This window comes from Mustela nigripes, chromosome 6 (assembly GCF_022355385.1).
Source record: "Mustela nigripes isolate SB6536 chromosome 6, MUSNIG.SB6536, whole genome shotgun sequence".
NCBI lineage: Eukaryota > Metazoa > Chordata > Mammalia > Carnivora > Mustelidae > Mustela > Mustela nigripes.
The window spans coordinates 47,161,744-47,183,231 of NC_081562.1; the positions used below are offsets into that span (position 1 = coordinate 47,161,744).

Consider the following 21,488-nt stretch of genomic DNA (forward strand, 5'->3'; position numbering starts at 1 on the left):
TGTGTCAACTACATCCCAGCCAAACTGTCAAAAAGCAAATCCCACTCCAAGTCATTCCACAGGGTGAACGCTCACTTTGGACTGCCATATTGCTTTGGGTAATGCCAGTCATCTATTTTGGAACCCCTTGGGCAGTCAATCCACATAGCTTTAAAAAATAAGAAAAAATGAGTTTTAAGTACAGCATGAAATTAAAAGAAAGGTCTAACCATAATCTATGTCAAGGAAACCAGGTAGTTAGCAAGAAGGTTAAAAATGGTTATAAAAAGAGTGATGACTTGGGGCACCTGGGTGGCATAGTCAGCTAAGCGTCTGACTCTTGGTTTTAGCTAGGTTTGATCTCAGGGTCTCGGGATTGAGCCCCGCATCGGGCTCCATGCCTGTGGAGTCTGCTTGGGATTCTCTCTCCCTCTCCCTTCGCCACCCCGACTGTTCCTCTCTCATGAATAAATAAATCTTTAAAAAAATAATAACGATGGGGGTGCCTGGATGGCTCAGTTGGTTAAGTGGCTGCCTTCGGCTCAGGTCATGATTCCAGGGTCCTGGGATCAAGCCCCACATCGGGATCCCTGCTCAGCAGAGAGTCTGCTTCTCTCTCTTCTTTTGCCAGCCACTCTGCTTACTTGTGCTCTCTATCTCTCTGTCAATTAAATAAATAAAATCTTAAATAATAATGATAATAATAATGATGATGACTTAAAATGGAGCTTTCTATAAGAATTTGTTTACAAGTGATTCAATAATTGTTCTTGTTAATAAGCATGTATTTATAATATTAACATATAACTAAGGTAGTATCCACAATGGGATTTCTTTTATTTTTTTTATTTACTTTTTTACTGAAGTATAGTTGACGTAAAATGTTACAATAGTTTCAGGCGCATGACATAGTGATTCAACAACTCTATACTTGGGCTATGCTCATCACAAGTGCAGCTCCCACCTGTCACCACACAGCACCATTACAATACCACTGACTTTATTTCCTGTGCTGTACCTTTCATCCCCATGCCTTACTCATTCTATAACTAGAAGTCTCTACCTCCCACTCCCCTCCACCCATTTTACCAGTGCCTCAACTCCTCCTCTCTGGCAACCATCAGTTTGTTCTCTATATTAATAGGACTATTTCTGCTTTTTTTGGTGTGTGTATTTATTTATCTGTTTCTTTTGTTTTTTAGATTCCACCTGTAGGTGACATCATATGGTCGGTGGGATTCATTTTTGCTAAAATAAATTAGGCAACAGATATTTCTCCCAGTACATTCACAAAGGAATTCAGAAAAGAAATTCTTACTTAACAGGATTGAAAATCTTTTTGCTTCTATCTGCTTGGGATTGTTCAATAGCGATTATTTGATTGGTGGCTTCTACCTGTGGGGAACAACAAAAAGGAAATTAGTTACCAAATACATGAATTAATTTATTAACAAAAACATTCACTAGTAAGTAATGTTCAAGGACTTTAAAAGTTTTCCAAAGCAGGGCACCTGGATGGCTCAGCAGTTTAAAGCCTCTGCCTTCCGCTGAGGTCATGATCTCAGGGTCCTAGGATTGAGCCCCATATTAGGCTCTCTGCTCAGCAAGGAGCCTGCTTCCTCTTCTCTCTCTGCCTGCCTCTCTGCCTACTTGTGATCTCTGTCTGTCAAATGAATAAATAAAATCTTTAAAAAAAAAAAAAAAAGTTTTCCAAAGCATCATGACAGGCACTGGGCAGGAGGAACCAGTCACTGAAAAAATGTATAAGGCAATGACCTCAAACTTAAGGAGCACGCTATGGGTGAGAAAAGAAACAAATACATGTGAAACTAAACAACGAAAACACAAGACAACAGAAAACTGCAGGTGAGCAGTGACTGTGGTGTGAGCTCACAGATAATTAAAACATCAGGAGCAAAACACAGGAGCAAGGCAGCTCCAAGGGAACATGCATCCATCCATTCATTTATTCATTCATTCTGTAGATGCTTGCTGAGCACCTGCTCTGCACCAGGCATTGCTTGGGGTGAGAGAGATGAGCAGTGGACAAAATTAACAGAAACCCCAGCCCATGCACAGCTAACATTCTAATAAAAAGAAATAACAAGGAGTGCCTGGGTGGCTCAGTGGGTTAAAGCCTCTGCCTTCGGCTCAGGTCATGATCCCAGGGTCCTGGGATGGAGCCCTGCTTCCTCCTCTCTCTTTTCCTGCCTCTCTGACTACCTGTGATCTGTCTGTCAAATAAATAAATAAAATCTTAAAAAAAAAAGAAATAACAATAAATAATGAAAATAAATAAAATACAGAAAACAGTATTTTTTTCAGTACTTGCTGCAAAACTCTTCTTTCTCTGAATGAATAGTGGCAAAGGTGTGGTGAGAGCTGTCCTGTCCTATATGGCTTGAGGATAATAGCATAATAACGTCTTTTCTTGAAAAGCAGGTAGGCAACATACACCAAGAGTTTTAATAATGTTTATGCCCTTGATATATAAATTCTTCTGGAATGTATCCTCATGCAAAGACAGGTATACATGGACGTTTACTAAGATTGAAAATTAGCAAAACTTACAATAATGTGGGAATATGGTACACTTATACAATAGAAATTGTCATCTTTGTAAATAATATTTTATAGGGTCTTTAATAATATCATGTTATTTTCATAATATACTATTAACAATATGAGATTAATTTTAATAACAGAAAAAATCAGACTACCAAATGGTGGATCCCAAATAGGAATGCATTTTTTCTCTTCTTTACAGTTCTCTATTGCATTCCAAAATTTTCACAATGGATTCATATTACTTCCATAATCAGAAAAATATGCTTTGTTGTTGTTTATTTATTATCTTTGTTTGCTTTTGTTTTGTTTTTTGGTTTGGTTTGGTTTGGTTTAAGAGCTCAGTTTGGAGCAAGAGCTGCTGATGTGCCAATGCGTCAAGCCCTATTTGGGGAGACTCGCTGCCTAAGCTCAGGTTAATAATCAGAATAATATATGCAGATAATGGATGCTCCTTCCCCTAAATGCTGGATCTGAGGTCTTGTTGGCCACCCAGAAGTCATCCTATCTGCATTCTAAACTCAGTTGTCTCATTTACTTATCTTAGGTGAATTGTCTAACTTTATTGTGATCAGTCTCCTCTCAGTAATCTGAAAAAGACGGAACATTGGCAAGATTAATGGCTCCTTGGCTTTTTAAAGTCAGAGACCTATTGAGAATTTGGCAAAAACTAGGAATCTACTGCCTATAAAAATGCACCAGGATCAAAAATAATAAAATATTACAGTTAGTAAGGAAGTGCCAGATTTTTATCATGAAAACTATCAAAATGTAGTTTGAAGTGATGCTCTACCAGTTTCTGAGCCAGTTTCAGCCTTCAGAAATTGCTAGCTCCCATTTCCTATGTCTTGGAACATTTATTTTTAGAAAGTATCCACCATGCTGTGAGGAAGCACAACCTATCCCACAGAAAGGTCCGCATGAAGGAGAGTCAAGGTCTTGCAGCCACAGTCTCATTTGAGCTCCTGGCCAGTGGTCAGCCCAGACGTGACAGACAGATAAAGGAGCCATCTTGGAAACTGGATCCAGGCCCAGCTGAGTTGCCGCAGCGGATGGCTCCTGAAGAGAAGTGAACTAACCAACCTGCACATTTGTGACCCAAAGAGATGATTGTCATTATTATAAGTTGCTAAAAGTTTGGGGGGTACTTGGTTATGCAGCAACAGATACCCGGAACACTTAGTGATACTGGCTTCATTAAATTGAGCTCAATAAAAGACTTACCTTAACCCCAAAAGCTTTCAAGTAAAACATTTCTATTGGCTTGAGGCCCATTTGAGTTTTGACAAATTTTGGACTTCCCCAAACTTGGATGTGGATGGTTATCTGAAAATGGTTCTTCTTTTGGCAAACAAAAGCTTCATCTGCTGGTGAAAAATTAAATCCTTTGTCTGTGACAACTCGATAGCCTATATCAGGTCTACGAAAAGAAGAATCAAGAAACCAATTTAACAAACATTTTCTACACATTTTCTTCCATCACCAATATTAATAATATAAACATTTCAAGATACACTGTGGAAAGTGACTTTTGTTATATTTAATCAATTTTGTGGATTTTTGCTGAGGAAGTGAAAATGCTGTTTCAAAACACAGATGGCTCTCTCACAGCATTTTATCTTCTCACAAGGAAGGAGCACAATTCTTGCCAAATGGAAGCATTGTCTCCTCAGCCTCTCTTTCCCTTTGTGCTTTCTAGAATTCTAATCTGACTCCACCATACATCAGAAAGATGTAGTCTAGAAGTTGAGAAGCCACTGCATTACTCAGACCTGTGAAATATCTGGGATAAAATTCATCTTTTTCTTCCTTCAAAAAAAAATGCTCTAAATGTCATCAGCAACACCTCACTCAAACAGTCCCTCTCCTGAGTGAATATTCAGCCCACATGTGGTTAGAAGAAAAAAGCAGGCTGGCCAAAATTACCAGGAATAGCTTTAAACCAGATTAACCAGAGCCAGTCAGAATACTGACTGAAAACCCATTTTCGCCAGAGTTTGGTCATCTCCTTTTTGTCCTCCTCATCTGGTAATAGCACTGAAAACCTGCTATGCTGGTTGCTTCTGCTGGGAACAGAAGTGGTGAAGTGGCTAGTCAGATCCTTGCTTTATTTATCCTACCAAATTATTTTCAATATCAAGGCTTTGTGTATCTCATGTTTAATTAAAGACCTTTAAATGTTAAATAAAACTAAAACACCCCACATGTGTAATATTACTGAGCAGAGAAAAGAATATAGGTGAAACTTTTTTGGTGAGCTTTTCCCATGCATGTTGAAGATTTGGAACATGATTTTCAATTCATCAAGATTCCTAAATGTGGACTTTTCCTCAGGAAAGAAGCTCCTCCTCAGGACAGGAGGCAGAGGAGGGCAGGACTTACTGCTGTGCTAGCTCTCTACTGCTGTGTGGCACTGTGCTTCCTGGGATCTCAATTTGGATGGCTGCCATTATAATGAACAACACTGAGTTTCTAAGTTTCTCTCTAATTCCAGAGATAGAAAATATGAATATGAATGAATCTCTTCAGGAAAAGAGTGTTCATGTTCTTTGCAATTTAAGCACCTTCCCAGTGGATCAAGTCACTGGGTCATTGATTACTCCCAAGTAGCTGATTGGTCAAAGCCTCTACAAATGAAGGATTTGATAAAGACCACATGTCTTATGCCATGTGGAAACTTCATATTGACTTGTGTTTCTAGAAAAAATCTTCTAATTTACTCATCTAAAGGCTAGATGAATGGAATTGTACAGATTTTACTGCTGAGGATAATAAGAACTGTCTTAATTGAGAAAAAGGGAAATAACTTTAATTGATCATCCATGTTTCACTATCAAAAACCTTGAAGGAAGGAGGTAAGGTTTACAACTCAGATATGAACTTTAGCCTGAAATTTAAAGACAGCTAAAAGTAGAAACTGAATCAACAAACAACAATCATGCAGTTGAAGATTATTCTGAATCTTAAACACCAATTTCTGGTTATAGAACTCTGTTTACCTAAAAATAGCAATTTGGTTTTTGATATCCAATGTTATAAATAAAGCCAACTAAACTGGCTTTTTAAAAGCTCTTTTAACACAAGTTTTATGTATCACTCAGAAAAAAATTTTTCAATTCCCCAACTTTATTGCTTTTAGGTAATTTAAGGAAACAACATTTTTGTGACAAATTAGACACAAGTGATTTTCTGTCTCAATGATAGGAATAATGAAATCAAGACAACCTAAGGTCTAATGTAGATTAATATTTTCTTTTTCTTGCACTTAGGAAGAGTGAATTATGTCTAAACATTCAAAATAAATCTGCCTCTCTATCTTTAAGCTGATACCATCGTGTTCTCCTTTTATTCCAGCTCAGTGGAGCTTAGATTGGCTGTTCAAATAAATTTTTAACAATCTACTCAAGTAAGAAGGAGAAGTTGCCTCAAAAACTTGATGAAGAGTTTCATACCTGGGTACTCATATTTAAGATAGGATATGGACAACTCCCCAAAAGATAACCAAATAAAGGCTACGACTTAAAACCAAGACCTGGGGACCCTCCCTTTCTTTTTCTAATTGTACACATTGGCAAACACACAAAGTTGTGACATTTCAATGAGGCAACTAGTAATTTGCATCATTCTGCTTCCCATTCAACACACCAACTCCCAGTTTGTTTAAGTCTTTAGAATTTGTTTCAAGGAAAAGATTTCTTCCTTCTAGTTCATTCAACATATAAGTGCTAGTGATAAGTTTTGCCCTTAAAGAAGCTCTATTTGAATTTGGAAAATACCATAGAAGACCCTCAAGTTTGTGGATCAACATTTCTCATTTCATATTATATTTATTACTTGAAAGTCCTATACTTTAACCATTAACATTTTTCAGATTTTTTCAAGGGGCCCTTTATAATCTTGAAAATTCTAGAGGAATTTTCAATCTACATAGATTTTATTTTTTAATAATAGTTTTATTAACATTTAACCTACGTAGATAAATTACACGCTAAGGAATAAAGAGAAGGCTCTGAAAATGTTAAAGAGCAATAATATGTAAGTCCACATTTATTTCTTAAAATTATGTCATAAGATTAAGACAAAAATTTTCCAGTTTAAAGATATTTTGTATGGTTTCATTTCAGTCTTTAAACACAGAGTCACCACCAATACCAACAGGATTGTTGCAGTATATGTTGACAATGAGCTTGACAAATACAGATTCACAGCAGAGATATTAGGGGAGGGGGGGATGTTACCAACTAGCAATTTAATGTGGCCCCCAAAATGGTATTCTGTGGAATTTTAAAATAACTGCAGGATTAAATGTTACTGATTTGGGAAATCCCCATTTCCCAACTTGAAGTCTGAACTGGGTCTATGGTCTGAGAAAGACTCACTCTCCCTCCACCATTTAGTGACTAAGTTGTAATAAGTTAAAATTACAGTCTGTATTCCAAAAGGCCAGAAGCTCATGTCCTAGCTCTGCATTAGTCAGAATGCAAAACCTAAGGAGTAAGACGCATTTCCTCATGGACCCATCTTATTTGATTAGGGGTGGCTTCAAAGCCCAAATCCTTGGATTTAGTCTTGAGAGTTAGCATCGCCTCCCTCAGTACACCACCAGGGTGCCCAGGGGCCACTTACAGTTTCTCATAATGACCAGTGAATAAACTGTGCCAAGGCACACTCTGGTATGGCTGCCACTTCAGAGAAGGAGAACCCTGGTCCACAGGTGTCATGTTCTGTCCCTCACTGTCATAGAACAGCACTTCACTGCTGGAACTCCTACTTGTCACTGCAAAGAAATCGGTGTGTTAGATCCTTCCTCCAAGGCTGTTCTTCCTAGACTCACAGACAGCTGCATGGAGCTAATGAACCGGCCATGTATGAGGAAGAGTGACCATGTGGGAAGTGACAAGTGGTGGGAGCCTTGTTGGGAATTGTGCCCTCAGTGTCCCTCTACCCTCTCTCCTGCATAGTGTCTCCCCACATGCAGTCAGTGTGGTTCCAGTGAAGTTCACTCCCAGCCAGAGGAGGGCAGGGGGACCCAGGCTGGTTCATTTAAAGCCCAGCATTCACTTCTTGCCTCAATAATTTGCACCTGGTTGACTCATGGCCCAAGCCAACCCAAGCAGAGTGAATCTCAGCACTTCAGGGGACACGGGTTCAAAGATGCTGCCTCTTTCAAACCCGGGAGATTTAAACCTGGGAGACACCATCCCGAAGAGCTGCTGGCACCATTTGGGGACATGAAAGAAAAGCCTGTCTGGGAATGAAGCCCGCACAGCAGAAGGCAGAAGGCAGAGTTGAGGTCACCCAGTTCTAATGGCGTGATTTGAGTTCTGGGATCCAATCCTAAACTCTTGGGCGACAGGAGGCAATAAATCCTCCGGTTTTGTTTTTTTGTTTGCTTGTTTTTTTGCTTAAGGCAGCTTGATGTTTTGGGGCTTGGGGGGGTTTTGTCCTTTGTTTCTTTGTTTTAGTTTATTGCAACCAATACATTCTAATCTGTAACAGGTCCCCCAGGGCACTAGCTTTCTGAACTCAGAGGAGCTATTTATTCGCTTAGTGTCTTACTTTCCTCAACAGCAAAATAGAAATTAAAACAGATGTCTTGCCCATCTTGTAACATTGTACAAGCAGAGAGAATATCATAGTACAAGTGGAAGCACTTTCAGAAACTAATGCCAAGATAAAGTAGCAGAAAATGTCCTTAAGTATGTAATATTGACTATAGGAAATTGCTACTTTTCTATGTTAAAATAACAGCAATTTCACATGCGCAAGCTACTATTTTTGCATAATCCTTGCAAATTGTCTTAATTTGAGTATGCCTCCAAACCGTGTGATTCAACCTCAGATAATTTTTATGTAAATGATATTGGTACATTTTCTGTTTCTCTTGACTCCTTCAAGATGACTCCTACCTGGCATCAGGAGTGAAATGTACATGGTGGGTGTTCCCAAGATCAGGTGCAAACCAAGAGCAACAACACAGAGATAGGAGAGGAGCTCCTGGAGAGCGTGCACTTGGCCCCCAGCTTGGAAACTGCAGGGTTTTCTTTAGTAGTCTAACTTCCTTTCTCTATACTTTTACTGAGGGCTTCCTCAAATGAATAAATAGCAGAGCTACTCCGGGTTGTCTCTGATCTCAAATGTCAAAGGAAATGTGTTTATTTTGGGGTATCCCTATTACACGTCAACTAAGCAAAACAACGATTTTTTTCAGTTTTTGTAAACAAACATTTTGAAAAGATTTCTCAAAATCATGAAAAACTGTTTCCTGGTTTAGAATACAGGAGGTGAGCAATGTAAGGAGCTCTTCATGCTGTCGCTCCTCCAAAAGATACCAGACCTAGAAACTTCTCCAAAACAAACAAACATCTTCCACGGTTCTCCTGCTTATACCCAAATTCAGAGAAAGGAAGAAACCCATCTTCCCCTCCTCTGTCCTCCTGTGGAGAGAGGATAAAGGAAGTTCCAGAGCTTGAGGTTTGGAATCCATGGGCCTGGGCTTGAGTCCCAGCTCTACAATCTAGGGAAACAGTTTCTGGTCTCAGGCCTTCAGTTTCTTCATCTACGAAATGGGAGTAACAGTGTGAAACCTCCCAGGGTTGGTGAAGGGATTCTATGAGTGAGAAGTGCCTAGCACAGTGTCTGTCACCAGTAAGAGTTTAAACAATGGTGCATTTCGTTAATATCGGTGGCACTGTGATCATCATATGACTTGTTTCAGCTCAGGGGACACGGTTTTGTCCAAGAAACTTTGGCGAATACTTCTGTGCTTGGCCTCCATGGTACCTCTCTCTGATGTGAAATAACTAACACCAAGTACCTGAGTGGTTATCAGTTAACCTGGGTCCATTCCCACTCATGCATGGTGGCCAGGTCAAGGATAACAGCATTTCCTGCTTTTTCCCATGTTAGCAGCAAAGGGATGGAGCAGCCCCTCCAATAGGACTGACATAGTCATGGCTTCCCTGGGAGCTAGATATCAGCTGATGAGACCCAGAGACCACAGGTCCAGGCTGAAATTTGAGGCACAAGCCTGAACCCCATATTGGGACCTATTACTAGTCACACTAATAATAATATCTACTACTCCTGGGTACTTTATTTTTTAAAACATTTTATTTATTTATTTATTTGAGAGCGAGAGAGAAGGAGAATCAGACTCCACACTGAGCCGAGAGCCCGATATGGGACTCAATCCCAGGACCCTGAGATCATAACTGGAGCCAAAGGCAGATGCTTAACAAACTAAGTCACCCAGGTGCCCTCCTGTGTACTTTCTGTAACACAGGCACTGTCCCCAAGTGTATCAAGACACTTGACATAATTTCTCATCAACTCTTCAAGGTAAGGGTGCCTTTTTTCAATAAACGTTCTTTTCTGAAGTATAATATACATAAAGAAAAATGTACAGAGCACTAGTACACAATTTGATATATTTTTTAAAGATTTTATGTATTTATTTGACAGAGAGAAATCACAAGTAGATGGAGAGGCAGGCAGAGAGAGAGAGGGAAGCAGGCTCCCTGCTGAGCAGAGAGCCCGATCGGGACTCGATCCCAGGACCCTGAGATCATGACCCGAGCCGAAGGCAGCGGCTTAACCCACTGATCCACCCAGGCGCCCCCACAATTTGATATTTTTAAATAAAATGAATTCTACTGGGTAACTCTCACTGGGCCAAGAAATAGGGCATGTCCAGCACTCTAGAAGTTATCCTCGTGCCCTCTTCCAGCTACTACTTTCTTCTGCCCAAGACAAATCACTATACTGAAATCTAAAACCATAGAGGAGTGTAGAGAAGTGGAATTATATGATCTGTAGTCTTATGTGTTGGCTTCTTTTGCCCAACATTATGTTTATGAGATTCACTCATTATAGTTGCAAATGGGAGTCATTTGTTTATTTCCATTACTGTAGGAATATAACACAATTCATCCTGCCTTGGACGGTCATTTGGGTTATTTTCAGTTTGTGGTTATTAAAAGTAAAACTTCTATGGAAAATTTTGTGTGTGTCTTTTAGTGGGTGTATTTGCACACTTCTGCTAGGCATATTACCAGCGGTGGGACCACTGAGTCATAGGATGTGCTTTAGTCCATGTAACCAAACTGATTACAGAGAGGTTATGAGATCAGGATTCCTAATATCATTTAACAAATGCAGAAATTGGGGTTTGACCACCTGAAATAACTTGCTCAGTGTCACAGCTGTTAAGTGGGAGAGACAGGGTTCAAGCCCTCCTCTTCCTTTCGTGCTACACTGAGGATGTCTTGAGAACATGTAGCAGAAGAGGAATGCAAGTGTGAAAGCAGCAAACTGACCAAGTTCCCACCTGTCAGAAAAACTTATAGCTTGCATTTTAATGCCTTTCAATATATTCTTTTATACATTACTTCTAAAAAATCTTAGATGAGGCGCCTGAGTGACTCAGTGGTTTAAAACCTCTGCCTTGGGCTCAGGTCATGATCTCAGAGTCCTGGGATCAAACCCCATATGGGGCTCTCTGCTCAGCGGGCAGCCTGCTTCCCCCACCCTCCCTCTCTGCCTGCCTCTCTACTTGTGATCTCTCTCTCTCTGCCAAATAAATAAATAAAATCGTTTTAAATAAATAAATACATAAAAAAATCTTAGAAATGGGTGAAGTAGAAATTATGATTCTTATTTGATAATCGAGAGAAGTCAGTCTCAGGGCACCTGGGTGACAGTCAGTTAAGCGTCTAACTCTTGGTTTCAGCTCAGTTGGTGACCTCAGAGTCCTGAGATTCAGGCACTCGGCGTGGTTTCTTCTTATCCCTCTCCCTCCCTTTCTGCCCTCCCCCACCTGCCCCACTGCCCCGTGCTCGCTCTCTCACTCTCAATTTTTCTGAAATAAATAAATATATCTTAAAAACAAAACCAAACAGTCTCAGAAAGTACCTACTTGCTGAGATGAAACCCACCATTTTTCTGACTTTACAGTGTGAACTCAGCCAGGGCACCTCTCCTGAGGGCCAAAGACCGCCACTCTGGGGCTGAAAAAACTCTTTCATATTTGAGGTTCAAGCCATATGAATCCATGAATCATCTTCTATTTGGGATTCAGGTGAAATGGAAGTGGGGATCCTCTCGTATCCGGGGTCTAGACCACACGGGGCTGGAAACAGCTAGCAGGAGCTTGCTCACCAGCTATTTTCTCTCTTAGCAAGATTTTACATCTGTCCCCAGCGACCCAGTGATTCTACGTTGTGAGCCTATGAATGGGAATCTTAGAACCCTCGGACAAAGTGAACTGCTTGGGAGAAGGTCACAGAAAAGCCTTCCTGATGGACTTAGAACATGTCCTCCTATCAAAATACTTGCCCAGTAAGACTACCAGCTTAGGCTCCTCCTTCTTCCTCCCATGTGCCATTTCCCCAGGACCTTTGTAAAAACCCTTGGCCTCTGCCACATCAAATATGAATTCTCTACTAGAAAACTTCTGCTGAAAATATAAACTGTAATGAAAACATAGCATTTGGATTTTTGCCTCACCACCCCCCGCCCGGCCCTGGGAAAATGTTCATTTACATTCTGGAACGATTGTCCGGAGTCAATTATCTTTAGTCAGCTTTTCAGTGACCTTCATTCGAATAGGACTTAAACAAGGGATTCAAGATTTCCTATCTGCTGGACATGTCAGTTACTCTTTCATGATTTTCTCTGGAAATGGTGAAAAATCAATGTCCTCTCCAGAGACGGGCAGCAGAAAATCACCACAGGATAGAGCTTAACCCCGAAATGGCCAGGAGGGTTTGAATAGCAATCTGGTCTGACGAGGAAACGCTTGGAAGGTTTGGGTGGCTTGCCCAGTTCTCCCAGTGGGCTGGTGCATCTGTGGGAGAGCGAACAGATGGTCCCCTCGTCTGGCTAGAAATTTACTCCGCCTTTTGTGTTTGAGAATCACATAGAAGCTGCAGGCTAGATGTAAGGATTCTTGAAGAAATCAGAGTACACTCGCATAAGGAAGCTGGCTGGTGAGCTCTATATTATCCAGAAAGGAGACTTTAGTTAACATTTTCTGTTTCAAGGGCTGAATAAGAGAAACCAAGCAACTGTTGGCCAGGGTGAGTCCATGTGAAAGAAAAGGAGGCAGTGAGAGGTTTGGTTCATGCTGGATGCCCAGTATGGTTCTGCCACCCCATGGCCAAGGGGCAGCCACGTGTGAGCCTTGGCTGGAGGACCCTCCAGCCATGCTGAAGCTGAGGCCAGACATCCCTGAAAGGACCAGCTGGCTCCACAGGCAAGCAGAGGACCAGTTCTAATCACATGGCCAGGAAAAAAAAAGGCAGCAACTCAAGCAGGTGAGGAAGCCACCTGCATCACCTTCCAGGGCAGTGGAAAGCCCTGGCGTTTGGGGACAATAGTAGGAAGGGGAGCCCCCAAACAGAAATCCTGAACATCCGGCCAAGCTGATTCAGGGTAGTAAAAGTGATGTACCCTGAGTCTGGGCTGCTATTCATACTGCCCACGTCTTATTATTTACGGCAGCTAATAGAGGAGGTTTGGAGTCTCATCCTTTTGCCTATTAAGTGCCATAGCATTCATTCTGGAAGTTCCAGGCTGCAGACTTTTAAACTCCAATTTGTTTACAACTTGAAGAGGTCTGTAAGTTCAAAACATGATGTGTCACCTGTTACGTAACACTAAAAATAAGGTAGTCTGGCCACTTGGGCATCGTAGGATTCTGCTGAAAGACTTCTGAAATGACCTCACAAAATCTCAAAGATCTACCTGGAACCCCCTAACTTGAAGCAAGCGCTAGTAGAGTACATCAACTCTCTACCTTTCTGCTCCCCTGGAGAAATCCTCCAAAGTCTGCTTCCATGAGCCAGCAGCCCCGTTAGCCCTGGGAGCTTGTTAGGGGCGCAGACCCTCGGGCCTCATCTCAGGAGTACTGAATCAGATCCTGCATTTTACCCAGGCCCCTATTTTATCTGTGTGCGCACTGAAGTCGAGAAGGACTACAAGCGCCTAAACAGCAGTCGGCTCTTGAACGTACTGCCACGTTGCAAGCTCCCATCAGCCTGGAGCTTATGTCCTCTGAGACATATTGCCCCTAAAATCAAAAGGACATTTGCATTTCCTCTCCACCAGCGAGAGAGAGAGAGAGAGCGAGCGAGCGCTAATGGTGTCTCTCCCTAGGAGCACCTGCATGACCCCACCTAAGAGTGCATGAAACTTTGTGTCAAGAGGAAAGGAAGAAACTCCCAGGGCTGACCCTTACCCTTCTGTGAAAGAGACAATAATTTTGCAGGGTTACTACAAGGCTGGTAAAAAAAATAAAAATTAAAATTAAAAAATCCCTGACTTAATGGTGAAAGCAGTGACCAGCCCCGGGTTGGCTCACTTGGTCTGGAGTGGTGGGCCCACACGTGACAGTCCCCGGAGTCCTCCAGCGCCTGTGTGCATTTTCTCTTCTTGGTTGGTGGCAATGAGGCTCTAGAATCAAGAACCCAGGATGAAAGTTAGGAGTTTTTGCTCTCCATATTACATGAAATCAGATTCCGTTTCCCAGGTGTCTGCTCTAGGCCTTCTTAAGACTAGCTGTAATTGGTTAAGACTCCTTGGGGCCCACTCGTCCCCAGGACCACTAGGTTGTACATGAGTGCACCAGACAAGCTCCTATCCCATGAGCCCTCCTAGTCTGAAACATCGCTTTCCAATAGCCAGTAGATCTGAGATTCACCTGCTTGAAAAATAAACTGACTATTTCCAAAGGCAGAGGACTCATTGAGACAAAGACAGGAACTTAAACTATAGAATATACATATATAAAATAGAAGTATATAAAATATGTATACATTTTACACCTGAAATTTTTTTCACATGGAATTTTGCCACAATTTTTGAAGACCTTTACTCTTTCTGCCATTCTTTAGATTCAGGAGGAATGGAAGAGAGAAGGAGAAGAAGAAGGAAAAGAGGGGGAAGAAAAAATATTAAGTTAATGCTTAATCAACAGGTATTTTTCTGAGAGCTCATTCACAAATCACTTGCGTATTCTAGCTGAGTCCGCAAATGCAAACAGTGCTTTTTCCCTTGCTCGGAATGCCCCCATACATTTCTGACATTTTAACTTTCCATTGAATAAGGACTTTGGGTTTAGCGGGGTTTTAGTTGAAAGATGGTCTAAAGCCGAGGGGGCGGAGCTGGAGGGTGGTTTGTGGGGAGGAGAGCTTCCTGTGTCTGATATATGTCTCAACACCGCCATCTCCTGGAGAGAACTCCATGATTCATGCTTTACCGGCACTGCGTGGGGTGCTGGCTGCTCTGAGGTCTTTTATAACTAAATATGTTGCCCTTTACCCAGGGCTGTGGCACAGAGGCTGCTGATGGTAAGGACGGCTTATCTCCGGATGGGAGGACATGCATCGGTCCGGGGGGGTTGGAAGATGACTGGTGTTGGGGTAGCAGTGGCGAGAGCTGCCGAGGCTGTGGGCAGAGCTGCTCATTTCACAGGAACTCTGCGGCAGGTGTGCAGGGAGCATCCCCGCAGCAGCTGCAGAGTGGAGAGAAGTAGCTGGAGGCCTCCCGACTGCGGCTTCGGGTCTCATGGCTGGGCAGCAAGCACCTGGGGGAACACAGAGGTGAAAAGGGCCTCTCTTTCTGACAGCCCAGCATCCCCGAAGACCTGGCAAGGTGTGCGGGCTGCAGAGTGCACTCACCTTGCATCTGTGGAGGAGAACAGGAGTCTGAGGCCGAATAGGGTGGAGTATCGGGGAGCTGCTGCTGCCTGAGGATTAGAGACATACATTGCTTTTTGTTGTGACCTGTTCTGTCATTATAGCTCTGTCACAAATGGAAGAGAGCCCGAGTACTATGCGCACAGTACCCTGTGGGGCCCAGAGCCCACCAGATCATGCCTAGTGTAGCATGTTAAGTAAATGGGTTTTGAGGAAGACCAAACTGGGTTTGGGTCCCAGCTTTAACACTGCCTAGCTGTGTATCCACGACCAAGATCTTAGTCTCTCCAGGCTTCTGTTTACTCACCTGCAATATGGGAATAACCATCATGCCTTCCTCCTAGCATCCTTGTGAGAATTAAATGAGATACTGTGTATAAAACCCATAACATAACTTCCCCAGAGTTCATGCTCAGTTATAGTTTATATATATATACAGTTTATTTATTATAGTTTAATTAACAGTATTGTTGTTTCTAAACATTTCAAACACTTACACCACAGAGATGGTTGTGCACCCTGTTTGGGCTAACGGCCTATACAATGTCATCACCAAAGCAATGGTTTTCCATCTGTACACGGGGAAATCCCAAAGCTCTTGGAATGAGCTCAGTGGTTTTACAAAAGAAAAAACTTAAATGTCTGAGGGAAAAAAATTCATAACTTTTCCTGTTTTATATATTGAGGTGCAAGTACAATCTCTTTAAGAAAAAAATGAGTACCACCACTAAAAAAGAGTGTGAAATTTTCTGTCCCCCAAAACCTGCAAGTTCCTTATGGCTCAGAAACTCCATGTAGAATAAGGCATTCATAAGTACCACCACTGTCCACTTGATTCTCCTGCTAGAGAGTAAGCTATCATGTTTTTCTTGGTTGATTTAAGATTTTAACCTCATACAATGAAAAGTCTATTTTTATTTGTTTACTAGAAAAGTGGTTTTCTCCTCAAACTGATCCTTTATAATTTATTCACTCTTTCTGAATAAAGGAAGAGAAAACCTTCCTCCAGCAATGCCACCTTCCTACAAAAACAACACCAAAAATGAAACTAAAGGAATAAAGAGGAGTAAACTCAAAAGGACATAGAGTACATGTGCAGAGAGCACAACAGACTGTATTTTAATAACACTGTCGCAGACAGAAGTAGGATAGATGGTAACTGAATTAACAGAACAGAAAAAGCAAAACCAAGACTGCCTGGAGATGGCAGAAGGGACACAGTCAACAAGAGATTATCCAATTTTATTATTTTTTATTTTTTTAAAGATTTCATTTATTCATTCAACAGACAAAGATCACAAGTAGGCAGAGAGGCAGGCAGAGAGAGGAGGAAGCAGGCTCCCTACAGATGCAGGGCTCGATCCCAGGACCCTGGGATCATGACCCGGGCTGAAAGCAGAGGCTTTAACTCACTGAGCCACCCAGGCACTCCAAGAGATTATCCAATTTTAAAATAACTCCAGAAAAGCCCAAGACATTGGAGTCACTAGAAATCTCTGAATTCAGGAGGAAGATGGAGTTGAAAACAAAAAGTTGAAAGTTTGCTTAAGGAACAGTTGGACCCTTAGATTAGCTTCCCCAACCTGTACAGCTCAACAACTACCTTCCTCAGCCCAAGGGAAGTTGAAAGAGTTTACTCCTTGGAGAAACAGATTCCAGGGTGACTGTAAAGCTACTGAGCTAAAAATGGAAGGATTCAATGAAAGTCTAAATGCTGAACCCTGAGACCCTTCCTCAACTTAACTTTGCAGGCATCTAAGCGGATTTCCTGCAGTAAGAAATTGGAAGATCGTTCCCCAGAAAAATTGAATGTCCTCAAAGGAAAAAATAAGATTTTGAAGTTACTGCTCAAAATGGCCAATCCCGGCTTACTCACTCTACAGCCTTTGAGAATAATGGCTTGCACGCAGAATATCTTAAACAGGAACAAAAGATGAAGGATCAGACATTTCCAGAAACCTTTAAGGTTAAAGACAAAGAACAAGCAGCTAGATATAGAAGGGATGCAAATAAAACAAAGGCAAAAACAAAAACAAATCCACAAAGAGCTCTTCTGCTTCTGATATCACTAGTAAGCTCCTACCAGTTTGACCTTTTCATACTATGAACTCTGGAAAATTTAAAAAAACATCTGCCTAAAAATACTGGAAGGTGGACAATAGCAAGAGGATTCTGGGGGGGGACACTGAAACTTAGCTGAAGGTAATAGCTAAGGAGAGTTACGTGTTTATAGCTTTTAGCCTCAGGGCCAGTTGAAGGCAGAACCACAGACCAGCTAAAACTCCAATAGAAACACACTAATTTTCTGATCTAAAGAACCAGAGAACAGAGTTTGGGACAAACAGCCTCTTAAAGTGAGAGGGGAATCTTGGGAAAAGAGATGCAGAGAGGGGAACCCTATAGATTCTGTGTAAAAACTCTGGCCAGGAGTCTGTCTGACTCCTGAGCCATCAATGTATTGGGCTGACTGTACATAGTCCAACCACCAAAAAAAAAAAAAAAAAAAAAAAAAAAAAAATCAAAAGGGCAAAATGAAAAACAAACAAAACTGAACTAAAATTTAAGTTACTTCCCAAGAGACAGAGTTTATCATTTGAGTTTAAGGAAAGTAACTGCCTGGTAAAACAGAAGTATATATATACTTTACAGAGGAAATTAAAAAAAAAAAAAACAGATATTCAAAATGTCTACAATACAGTTAAGATTACTCAACAAATGGAGAAGCAGGAAAATGTAGCCTAGCCTTGAGGAAAAGAACAGTTAGTGGACACCAACCCAGAAATGATCCAGATATTGGATTAGTAGATCCAGATATTGGATTAGTAGATAAATCCATATTTTAGCAGCAGCTATTATAAAAATAGCTGTTGTAACTAAGCCTAATAAAGTAGAGGACAATGTGTTTGTAAAGAATAAAAAATACAAAATCTCAGCAAAAAATAGAAACTAAAAAAGAACTAAATGGAAATTCTAGAACTGAATGAAACTAGAAATGAAAATAAAAACAGAAAATTTAAAAATCACTCAGTGGCGTAACAGAAGAACTTGAAGACAAATCAGTAGGTATAATCCAGTCTAAAGAATAGAGAAGGAAAAATGAATCTTGAAAGAGGGAGAGAAAGAGAGATTTGTGAACCATGAGAGGATATAACAGAAAAATAATTAAAGATATAATGACAAAACCTTCCCAAATTTAGTAAAAGACAAATTTATAGGTTCTAGAACTCAGCAAATCCTAAGATAAATATAGAGCAAACCATACCTAGGTCATCAGAGTCAAATCAGTTAAAAAAAAAAAGAGAGAGAGAGAGAGAGAGAGAGAAAGAGAGAAATTTTCAACAGTACCCAAAGAAAAACAACATATTATATGTAGGGTGATAGTGGTTCACATGACAAATGACTTATCAAAATCTCCAGAAGTAAGAAGACAGTGCAACAATATCTTTAAAGTGCTAGTGAAAATCAAAGCTGACAATCTAGAATTTCATATCTGATGAATATATCTTCCAAGAATAAAAGCAAAATAAAGATACTATCAGATTAAAAAAAATTTTAAGTGAAACCATAAACAGACATGTATAATAAGAAATGTTAAAGACATTATTTAGGCTAGAGGAAATTATATCAGATGGAACTTGAAACTTTAGGAAGAAATGTAAAGAGTAAAGAATTGTATGTATCTGATGCAACTTCATTATTTTTCTTAATTTATTTAAATTACACAGGACTGTTCAAAGCAAAAATTGTGGCATTATCTTGTAGCACTTATAATATATGAAGGAGTAATACTTATGACAACTACAGCCCAGAGGAAGGCAGTGGGGGATAAAATAAAATTACATAGTTGAAGGTTTCTACATTTTACATAAAGTGATACAGTATTAATTCATTAACTCCAAGTAGACTGTGAAAAGTTAAATGATGCAAAGAGGTATAGCTAAGGTCAATAAGTAAAATGGATCTAAAATTATTCAAGTAATACAAAATAAAGTAAAAAGGAGTTACAAAGAAGAAAGATAAAAAGATGACAAATAATAAAATGGCACAATTAAATACATTAACAGTGATTACATTAAGTGTTAATGAACTAAAACTCCAATAAAAGGCAGAGATTGTAAGCACGGATTTTTTTTTTTTTTTTAAAGCAAGACCAACTGTATGTTATCTGCAAGAAACACTCTAAATTTTAAGACTCAGATAAGTTGAAAACAAATGGGAAAAAAAGGTATGAGAAGGCAGAAGTGATTCCATGAATAAGTAAAATAGACTTCAAAATAAAGATTATTACTAAAAATAAAGAGGCTCATTCCATAATAATAAAATAATAACAGTCCTTTCATTAAGAAGAAATAGCAATTATGATTGTTTACATATCCAATAACAGAACTTCAAAATACATGAATCAGAATTGACAGAATTAAAAGGAGAAATAAATAATTGTCCAATCATAATTGGAGATTTTCACATCCTTCTCTCAATTGGTAGAACAAAATAGGTAGTACAAATTGATAGAACAAAAAAGTCAATAATGACAAAGATCATCTGAGAAATTTCTTTAAGAAGAAAAGTAACTGAGGTGTTTGAATGCTAAAAGATATTTTGCAGTTCCCTTCAGAGAATTTGTGGGAAGAATTAATATAATCATAATAAATGATATGTGAAGACATAGTGATAATAACGTAAGCCCGGGATATTGGCCCAATCAAAAATTTTTATAGAACTTTATGATATTGGGAGGTTGGTGCTAGAAATGGGTGTCAGATGTGGTATAAGAAGTTAAATCTCCCCTGAAGATGATATTAAGTTCTTAAAATATATAAAGTAAGAAGAGCAATATAAAACAGCATTTAGATACAAAGTGGTAGAAATATCTAAAAGCATTGGAAAGTATCTGCCTCTGGGAGAGGCAAAGTGATGATCATGGAGAAGAAGAGAATTGCTGGTTTTTATTATAAATCATACACACACAGTACCATTTGACTTCTTAAATTCTGCACATGTCACTTCTGTAGAGCTACAAATTAAATTTTGTGATTGACTCTGTGATATCGCAATTCCACATTCAAGATTCTAGGCAGTTGTTTACATTTACATTAGTGGTACCACTGGAATTCAGTAATAATAAAATCTAAAAATCACAAGTAATTTATCAACTCACTCAAGAAATATGGCATGGCCTATTGTATATAGGAATGCATGCATGGAAAATCAAAGGTCCCTTAGTTGAGTGACAGCAACATGTGTTATGGTTTCAAAGTGATGATTTTGAAAAATTTTTTAAAGACTTATTTATTTTAGAGAGAGAGAGAGAGTGTGTGTGTGTGTGTGTGTGTGTGTGCATGCATGCGTGCGAGTGGGGGAGGGGCAGAGGAAGAGGGAGAGAAATCCTCAAGCAGACTTCCTGCTAAGCACAGAACCCAATAAGGAGCTTGATTCCAGGACCCTGAGATCATGACCTGAGCCAAAAATCAAGAGTCAGATGCTTAACTGACTGAACCACCCAGGCACCCCAAGATCTTGAAATTTTTAATGCTTTCCTTGCAGTTTACTGTTCGTTCTAAAACTCACCACAGCTACTCCTTTATTTCATTGAATTATATGCTCAATGCATTTTACAGTTATGAAAGAAATTCTGCAGTTCTTTTCAGGGAATTTGAAGGAAGAATTAATGATAGCTACCTTTGAAACTGAGCAAATTGTTAAAAAATAAAGGCAATTAATTTTATGGAAGACACTCTTATTTGGGACTATTTATGAACAGGTAATCTCCTCATTACTCACAATTACATCAGGAATCCCAGTCATGCATATTAGACTGTTTTTGGTCTTCATGCTCTGAATTTGTCTATTATGCCAAAGGGATTTCCATGAAGTGGACCTGGAAAGTAAGAGAACCATGGGTCACTCCTTGAGTGGCCATCTCTGTCTCTCCTTCCATAGGAAATAGTTGTAATAATCAAGAGATTCTTAGCTACAGATAAAAAATGAATAGTTTGCCTTCTAAACTCTCTCTCAGATATAGAACTTGTTACTGTGTTTGGGAGGATAAATGGATAAATATGGTCTCCTGGGTTGAATGCCATGCAACCAAAGGAGGGAATGCCATATAGACTCTTGTTCCCAGCTGGTTAAGATATATGTATATCCATGACAGCTGCTTGCTGTGCCCAAAGCAGCCAATATTTCTTTCAGATAGCACTCAGACTTGACCAAGTTGTCGTTGAGTGCCTACCATATGCTCACGAC

The 21,488-nt window shown here is 40.0% G+C and overlaps 1 protein-coding gene across 3 annotated transcripts in view; it reads right to left on the reverse strand.

Moving 5' to 3' along the window:
- Positions 1-21,488, reverse strand: part of MYRFL (myelin regulatory factor like) — a 120,905-nt gene that overhangs the window by 60,207 nt on the left and 39,210 nt on the right. For all 3 annotated transcript variants that reach the window (XM_059402476.1, XM_059402475.1, XM_059402478.1), the window contains exons 3-8: positions 15,225-15,292; positions 14,866-15,130; positions 13,907-13,998; positions 7,171-7,321; positions 3,769-3,964; positions 1,298-1,374 (exon numbers count right to left, since the gene is read on the reverse strand). In XM_059402476.1, the coding sequence (XP_059258459.1) occupies positions 1,298-1,374; positions 3,769-3,964; positions 7,171-7,321; positions 13,907-13,998; positions 14,866-15,130; positions 15,225-15,292 (849 nt within the window). The remainder of the gene's footprint in view (positions 1-1,297; positions 1,375-3,768; positions 3,965-7,170; positions 7,322-13,906; positions 13,999-14,865; positions 15,131-15,224; positions 15,293-21,488) is intronic.